The sequence below is a fragment of the Miniopterus natalensis genome, chromosome 17 (assembly GCF_054644295.1).
Source record: "Miniopterus natalensis isolate mMinNat1 chromosome 17, mMinNat1.hap1, whole genome shotgun sequence".
Taxonomy (NCBI): Eukaryota; Metazoa; Chordata; class Mammalia; order Chiroptera; family Miniopteridae; genus Miniopterus; species Miniopterus natalensis.
This window is the reverse complement of record NC_142097.1, coordinates 38984029-38992972: the sequence shown is the minus strand read 5'-3', so window position 1 is coordinate 38992972 and position 8944 is coordinate 38984029. Positions and strand designations below refer to the sequence as shown.

General features: G+C 40.7%; 1 protein-coding gene across 1 annotated transcript in view; it reads left to right on the top strand.

Annotated features, from left to right (window-relative positions):
- Nucleotides 1-2962: 2962 nt before the first annotated feature.
- LOC107528386 (ABC-type organic anion transporter ABCA8-like) overlaps nucleotides 2963-8944 on the top strand; it is a 44572-nt gene continuing 38590 nt past the window's right edge. Inside the window, exons 1-3 of the mRNA XM_087825675.1 lie at nucleotides 2963-3258; nucleotides 5607-5771; nucleotides 8551-8657. Coding sequence (XP_087681801.1) covers nucleotides 3135-3258; nucleotides 5607-5771; nucleotides 8551-8657 — 396 coding nt within the window. The 5' untranslated portion in view covers nucleotides 2963-3134. The remainder of the gene's footprint in view (nucleotides 3259-5606; nucleotides 5772-8550; nucleotides 8658-8944) is intronic.

Here is an 8944-nt window from a genome sequence, read left to right as displayed (position 1 = left end):
GAGTGTGTGAGAACTTCCTCTCCCCTCCTTTTGATGGGAGCCTCTCTCTCTGCATCAAGGCAGGTCCCCACCGCAAACCTCAGTGGCAACTTATCTTTGCTTAGGAATGGGGACAGGAAGGTTTCCCAGCCACCCTCCGGGGAAGATGCCGTTGCTTTTCATGCAGAGCGGGGGTCCTGTCGAGGGGAAGGTGGCTTCTTTCCCCTCTCTCTCAGGGAAGGTGGCTGTTCGCCTGTTCGTTAGCAGCATGACAAGTGTTCTGGGAACAGGAGTAGAGGTGGGGGTGGGAAGGTTTACACATTTCCCCCCAACCCCAATAGCGGTGGCTACTGCTTCAACCCCTCCCCAAGATGCAGCAGCAGGCCTTTGTGTGGGGCCGGCAGGGATTCCTGTTCCTCCTTAAGAGACTCACAGCTTTGCCTCTTAGGAGAAAATATTCTGAGAATGGGCAGGTTTGGCCCTGGCCGGTATTGCTCAGTGGTTGAGAGTCCTCCCACGTACCAAGAGGTCACAGTCCAATTCCCGGTCTGGGTGCACGCCTGAGTTGCAAGTTTGATCCCCTGAAGGGGGTGTGCAGGAGGCAGCTGATCGGTGGGTCTCTCTCATTGATGTTTCTCTCTCCCTCTCCCTCCCTCTCTCTAAAGTCAGTAAAAGCATTTTAAAAGAATGGGCGGCTTTGTAGCCTGAGAGCCAGCAAGGGGTCTCTGGGGTGCCTTGCTTTGCCCCCATCATTTTTGTGAGTACTAAGAGGGGAGAGAAGGTGTTGAATAAGGTGTTGTCCCAGTTCATCGAATGGCAGAGAGGCCTGAATGGCAAGCTTCAGGCGCAAAGACTGGAGGGCACCGTCTTGCAATGGGGGGCGGAGGGAAGCAGAGCTCTGGGGAGAAGCCTCGAGCGCTCGGGGGCTGCCAGGCGCCTTTCGGCTTCGCTCCTGGGTCCAGGAGCGAGAGGACGCGCACAGCGAGACTGCACTGCCCAGGCACTTGGCGGTGGGAAAAATCGTTCCGTCTGAACAGTGGGGACAAAAACACATTCTCTCGGAACCAGGCAGAGGAACCAACGTGATGCCAGGAAGGAGAGCTCCCCTCCCTGCGGCCTCTCCGGTGGCGCTCTGGCCGCGCTTCACACCGGGCGCGGCGGGCGGAAAATTCCGGAGGGCCCAGGTCCATTTCCCCAGAGCGCTGCGAGGGGACAGCCGGGGCTGGGGCAGCGTTGGCAACGGACAGGGCGTGACAAGCAGTGACGGGAGGGGGGAAGGGAGGAGGGCACCAGGAATGAAATGCAAGCTCCGGGCCCCCCGGCCGGGCACTCATTCCAGCACTGGGGTTACCAGGCCTCTCGTTCTCGCGGCTGCAGGGTATTTCTTCTCGTCAAGGCCTTCGCATTTACTTTAACTTCTCCTGTTTTTTCTTATTAAACAGGCGAAATGAGAAAGAGAGAGATAAGCGTGTGTCGGCAAACGTGGGCCTTATTCTGCAAAAACTTGCTTAAGAAATGGAGACTGAAAAGGGAGTCCTTGATGGTACGATCCAATATCTGTGTCTCTTTGTATTTACGATTGAAAAATGTCCATTCCTTGGGAGGTGTCTCTGCTTTGTTATTTCCCCTCCGGAAATAAATATAAAACCCCTTTCTACAACAGAAGAAGGTGTTCCTGGAGTCAGATCTGTCTCAAGGTATTTCGATTACACAGACCAGTCATGGGAGGTTTGAAAGCACTGAAGCTAGTCAGGGGCAGAGAGCCCAATAAATGGTTTAAAAGTCAGTGGTCACACTTTTTACCAGCGTTCCCACACGTAGATGCTTGGGTTAAGATACTGGCATCCCAAAGATATGGCAAACAAATCAACCGGCAGAAATAGTAACTGATATCTTTTTCTTTTGAATCTCTTTAAAATATATATATATGTTTTTATTGCTTTTTTTTTTTTTTTTTTTTTAGAGAGAGAGAGAGGAAAGGAGAGAGAGATAGAAGCATCTAATGATCGGCTGCCTCCTGCCAGCTGCAACCCAGGCACGTGTCCTGATTGGGAATCGAACCAGCGACCTGCTGGTGCACAGGACAGTGCTCAACCAACTGAGCCACACCAGCTAGGTGAACCTTTCTCTCTCTCTCTCTCTTTTTTGTTTTTAAAAAAGTAAATTGTTCTCTTTAAAAATAGTGAGTAATTTGGAAATGTGATTCGTGCCCAGAAGAAAATTAGTGTTAGAACTTATAACCTTACCATATAACAAAAATCCTGGTTGAACTTTGGTACCTTTTTCTAAAATCAGATCGGTAGAGCTAAGTAGCATTTTTAACTAAGCAGGAATTTTACTGTATATCTATTGTGAATTTTTTTTCTACAACCATGCGTTTAGGAATAGAGTGATTTCTTATTGCAAGTGTTTAAGTGACTAGTATTGATAACTAACCAAGATAGTGTTTCTCAGGTTGTCAACATGCTGTTGAGTTTCCAATACTAGAATCTCTGCATGTAACTAATATATTACCACTAAGTGGGGAAGACCTTGAAACTGTCTCTTATAACACGTAAGCTTTCAGCAGAATCAAATACGGGCATACCTGGGAGGTATTGAGGGTTCAGTTCCAGACCTCTGTAATAAAGTGAGTATTGCAATAAAGCTCATTGTAATCTTTCTGCTAGTGGATGGTCTTGAGTTCCATTTGAAAAAAAAAAAAAGTGCCATCTGTGAAGTGCAATAAAGCAGAATGCAATAAAACGAGGTCTGCCTGTACAGCGTGAGTAGGTGGCCACAGTAATACCAGCTGATAATAATTTATAAGGTCTTGCTACTCTTGCCTCTCCTGTTTTCATGACCAGTGCAACACTTTAGGCTATTGCTGTGTGGACCGAAGAATTTAAATCCCTAATAATAGCTCATTGATATTACACAGGCTGCTGAAATTTGTACTGTCTATATTGTAAATAGTTCATAATGTGAGATATATTGAAATTAGAAAAGTGAACGAGCAAACTGTAAGACCAAATGATTGTGAATGACTACTTTGAAATCATTGTTTTCTTTATTTTTTTTCCTCTTGCATTGCATAGGAATGGTTAGGCTCATTGCTGCTACTACTTGTTTTGTACCTATATCCTACTAGTCATGAAATTCATGATTTTTCTTCAATGCCTACCATCGACCTGGGACGGGTAGATTCACTGAACTTGTCATTTAATGTTATATACACACCTTTCACCAGTACAACCCAACAGATAATGAAGAAAGTTGCCTCGGCCTCCATTATGAACGGTGAGTTTTCTAGCAACCTAAAAGAAGCTTCTAATGTCAATATTCGGTTATTTTGACTGCGGATGCGTGCGTTTAATTTGCATTTCAGTTGATAAGCTGTGCCAGTTGTCCCAATTTCTAGATTATGTGAAATGTGAACGTATTTTCCCTTTGTTGGAAGTAAGAGGCCATCGCTCAATATCTAAGTCAAAACTGTGAATGGATTTCTTGCCAAGGGAGGGATTACCAATTGCCGTGCACAGAGCTTTCACCAAAGACATCTGCTGATCTTGTTTGGGGAAGCCTGGAATTCCCAAATGGGTAGATGTTGAAAAGTAGGAGTGGTTAGCGATTTGTTGACTTGTAGCCGTGGAAGCTTTGTTATGGGAATGAGACCGTTGCTCTAGTATTTACTTATTATTATATCCAAAAAAAAATACACCAGTCTTTTCTCTTCTTAAGTTTGACTATAGGAATTTTATGCTCACCTTTTACTACCAAAAAAAGATTGTCTTACTATAGTTGAAGATTCTAGTGAAGGATATTCTGTGTTCTAAGTGCTCACCCTTCGGTGTTAAGATACATATCAAGGAAACCTAAGGTGAGCATGCTTACCGTCCAGATCATGGCGCAACAATTTCCTGAAACCCGAGCAGAAGCAGCCGAGCACAGAGGCAAGGGACCTGGGCGTAGAGCCAGAGCACATTTGTCAAAAGCAGTTTCGCATCATGTCTATAGCACGTTTTGCAGCTCGTCAGCTTCTCTGAGTCTCATTACCACCATATTTGAAATAAGGTTAACAGTCCTATAGTTTTCATGAGCATTTCAGTTGAGAGTGAGAATTCCCGTTCATCTTGTTATATGAAGGGGCACCTTTTGTCCAGCTTAAAGGAAAGGGTGTCGAAACACAGCTGGATAGCGAAGTGTCAACAAGAGAGGAAGACACATGTCTCCCCTGCCAGGCCTGTAGTCATGTGTGCTGCCTACGTTCACGGGCTGGCTCCCCCCAGATGGTCACAGAGTTGGTCCTCGGAACCCCCGGGTCTAAGGCCTACCCCATAAACAACTCCAGTGAAAGGAATACAGGTCTTTCCCGACAGTTCAAAATAATTTCAGAGATTATACCCATTGAAACAGATGGTCTACTTTAGATTAGTCTTGACCTTGGTCCATCAAGAACTAATCTCACTGGTTAGGGAGACTGTCACTTTTCCACTGGTTGGGGTCCCAGGTCGATCTGTGAACCAGAACCAAATCACGCGGCGTGTGAATGGAAGAGGGGCAGTAGCCCAGATAAATTTTAGGGTGTTTACTAGAAGGAGGATTGGGTGTCCGGCAATTAAAAACAACCATTTTGTTTTTGTTTTACAAATTTCAATGCATACTTCAGAGGGGCGTCCGTGGTGATTGCCCCACAAATGTGAGTTGAGTTATAATTTAACAGTGGCTTACTGCTTGCACAACTTTGTGAGTATACCGAAAACCATGAAATCTGACAGTTTAAAAGGCTGGCTTTTATGGAATTAAATTTTAATTTTTAAAGAGAATATAAAAACGTGACTTAGAAGGCACTCAGTCTTAATTGTAGGCACCAGGATCCCCTCCCGCGAGTAGCATTATTATGAGGGGAACCTGTGACTCTTGCTCCACCCAGGCCCTGGAAGTTAATTCTATCAAAATACATGCTGCCTGCTACCTCCACATTTTTCTTTGACATGCCCACCCCAATCCAGAACTTCTCTTGTATTTCTTCTCATTTTTGTTCAGTCTTACCAAAGCATCTGTATGGCATGGAACACAATATCAGCAAAAAAGAGGGATTATTTTAGTGATATCAACATAATCACTCAACATATTTTTTAGGTTTTCACTCTTTTTTTTCAGCATATTAACCAGACTTAAGAGTTGTTAAAGGAAGATGAAGTTATATAGTTATTTCTACCTGATATAAACCAGTACCTAATTATGATCTATCTATCTATCTATCTATCTATCTATCTATCTATCTATCTATCATCTATCTATCTATCTATTTATCTATCTACCTACCATGTTGGATTTACTGTAATGCTAATTCTTCTGTGAATAGTTTAATCAGTATGGTATATTATATGTAATTGAAATTGGTTCAATAATTTCAACATATGAAAATAACTGATTTTTATGTATGCCTTCTGCTTATACACTATCTGGATGAAATTATAGAAATGTTTTTCTCCCCAACCTTTACTGTGTCTGACTTACTCCAAATCAACATTGGACTTCACTGGATTTCCATAAAGAACTCTAGTAGAAGCAATTGAACATGAAACCTGAAGTTAGCATCCTAATAATTTACTAACTATAATATTCCCTTCTTGTAATGGCAGGTAGAGAAGTCTTCGGAGTGCCTAATGAAAAAATGATTGAAGAATTTAAGGCAAATTATTCTTTGGAAATAGTAAGCGTCATCTTTACTAACGACTTCTCCTATGATTTGAATTTCTTTCGGGGCCTATATGGTGTAGCACACAAAGAACACAAGGACCGTACAGGTAACTTTCTAGCTATACAATTCCATTACTTTCTATTTCAATTAAGTCATAAGCCACATGTGGGAATAGATGTCAGTACAGTGAATTTTAATACCTTTATCTGCGTTGGTGATGTCAACAGGCCAATCGACACATTTCAAAAATGTACGTTGATTTTGGAGTATATTAACATACTGTATTACCTGGTAGTTTAACATACTGTATTACATGGTAGTATACACACACACACACACACATATTTACATATAAACATACAGGTATATCCATACATGCATGTATACATATATTATACAAAATATATAATTTATTTACTGCAGATATGAATTCTGCCCAGATTTCTTCAGGGACCTATTGTACTTTCAACCAAAATCATAATGATCTTTTCATATAAATCAATACATTTATTCTAAAATATACCTCTAAAAGGGGCACAGAATAGCCAAGATGCTCTTTTATAAAGAATGAAGTTATAAGCAATTAAGACTGTGCTACCATAGTAATTGACAGATCAACGAAGCAGAAGAGAGAGCCCTGGAAAGTTTTCACAAAACTAACATAGGACTGAGAAGACACTGCAGGTCAGTCAGTGCCAGAAAAATTGTCTTTCTATAAGAAACAAAAGGAAATGACCTCATGAAATAACCAATCCAGGTAAAAAAATTAAATGAGAAAAAAAAAACACACGCCTATAAACATTTTAGAAGTCAATATAGGGAAATATCTTTATAATTCTGGGATAGAAAATAATTTCTTAAACAAAAAAATACATGATCTATAAAAGAAAAGATTGATAAATTCCACCAGACCCAAATTAAAGAATTCTCTTTATCCAAAGTGACCATGCAGAGGGTGAAAAATAAAGATTAAAACTTGTGATAAGATATTAACAACAAATGTAACCAACAAAAGGTAAACCTCCAAAATAATATAAAGATCTCCTTGGAATAAATAAGAAGAAGGCACAGAAAGAGGAAAGTCATGAAAACATATAAATAGGAATTTCCTGGAAGGAGAAACACACGGAGAGACGCTTACCTGCGTCAGCAATCAGGGAAATGCATTTTGAAATCCCATGTGGTATCACATTTGCCAGAGAGTAAATAAAACGGTACAAAGTTTGGACAAAGATATGTAGCAAAAGAGAAGCCAACATCACAAAACGTTGTAAATGCCTCAAAATTTGAGAAATTTAATTTTTAAGTGGAAGATGTATATAACCCATAACTGATCAGCACCATGGGAATCTTTTAGTGAGAGTCTCAGGCCTTTGTCAAGGACTTACAGCCTCTCCTCTTCTCCTGCCGGAGGGTATGGAATAATTAAGTCTTGTAGCTATAACCAGATACCTAGACTAGAGACATTAAAAAGCAAATATGAGTTCTCTATCACTTTTCCTCACTTGCTTCTGCAAGCTAAGTAGTTATACGTAACAGGTAGTGCAGTTAGCAGTTGGAGGAAACACCATCATCTTGGGACCCTTAGTTTGATGTGGAATCAAAGACCCCCACCCCACCCCTGCTTCCCAAGATCTATGCTGAATTTGTAGCCTGAGAGAGAAATGGACCTTCTCTGTGACAAGCCATTGAGACTTGGGGCTTGTTTGTTACGGTAGCATATAGGAGACTATCCTAACTGATACACATATATCCTAACAAGACAGAGATCGGGCTTTTTAGAGCAGCAGCTTTTTTTTTTTTTTGTAATAGTAAAAAGAAAAAGGGAACTGACCAAATTTCCATCAACAGGAGAATGGATAAATAAATTTAATTACATTCCTGTAATGGGATTCTATAAAATCATAGGAAGGAGAAAAACTAGCCATTTATATAATTTTCAAAATCATAGTATAGAACCAAAGAAGCAAAGTGAGGAATAATGAATTTAATGAGTTATCAGGTTTACATAAAGCCTTTTAAAATTATATATATATATATATATATATATATATATATTAGGGATTCATCATAAAAATTTAAAGGCATATATATACATATATAAACAAACTCAAAGTTCGTGAAAACAGCTAGTTAGGGGTTTGGGACCAGGGAAAGCATAAGATCATATACACAGGGAGTTCCAGCTGTGTTTATAATAATGTATTTAATTTTAAAATTTGATCATAGATACATATGTGTTTATTATATTGTCTGATATCGTTTGCATATATCTAAATTATTTCAAATGATTTTTAAAATATTTAAAATTTTAATGAAAATCAATTGAATTCCTATACTCAGGTTTTAACCTGTCATAGTAAATAATATCCCTTTAATGTAGTCTAATCCTCAGTGGGCTGGTAGGCCTGTTTTTATAAGTATATATTTATTTCTTCCAAAGATGTTCTGGTTGACATGACTTAAACATAGTAAATTATCTCATCCAGACTGACATTTGCTCACTATGCCTGCGTTCTAGCCAATGTTAGGCAAAACTTTAGGGTAGCGTTTGTCCATCCATACGAGACCCTGCTAACTTCTAAAAAACAAAGTGAGGCTGTTTTCACAACACAAAGTCAGAGAGGAGAAGAGCTCCGCGGAATTCTCGATCAGAAAGAAGCGCAGGTGAGAAAGCTTGGGGGGTGTTACAATTTGATGCCTGTCATTTCTTGGGAGTGCTCTAGAGCCCACCCCTCTGTCCGAAGCGTTGCTATAATGTATGTTTTCATAGGCTCTGAGTCAGAATAAAAACAGTTGGAATCTAGGGCCACGGTAAAGTCTGCTGTCTCGCATCATCACGCCTGAACTAACCCCTAATGACAGCTATGCTTTGTCCCTTGAAGCTCATTGTTATGAAACGTACTTTGGAAATGTTGACTGTGGAGTGACAGCGTTATGGAAGAGCGGTTTTGTGGCTCTTCAAGCTGTGATTAATGCTGCTATTATCGAAGTAAGTACAAAAATGTCGATGCGGACTAATGTTCAATGCAGATTTAACGGTATTAGAGGCATCAGAAGTTTCATCAACAGAACATTTCACCCCAAAGCTGCAGAACAGGACTTCTCCTCGAGTGCACATGGGACATTCTCAAAGGGAGACCACACGTTAGGACACAAAACAAGTCTCTACAAGTTCACGAAGACTGAAATCATATTAAGCATCTCCTCGAACATTTACACCGTGGAATACTATGCAGCTGTAAAAACAAAGGGCCCCTTACCCTCTGAGACAGCGCA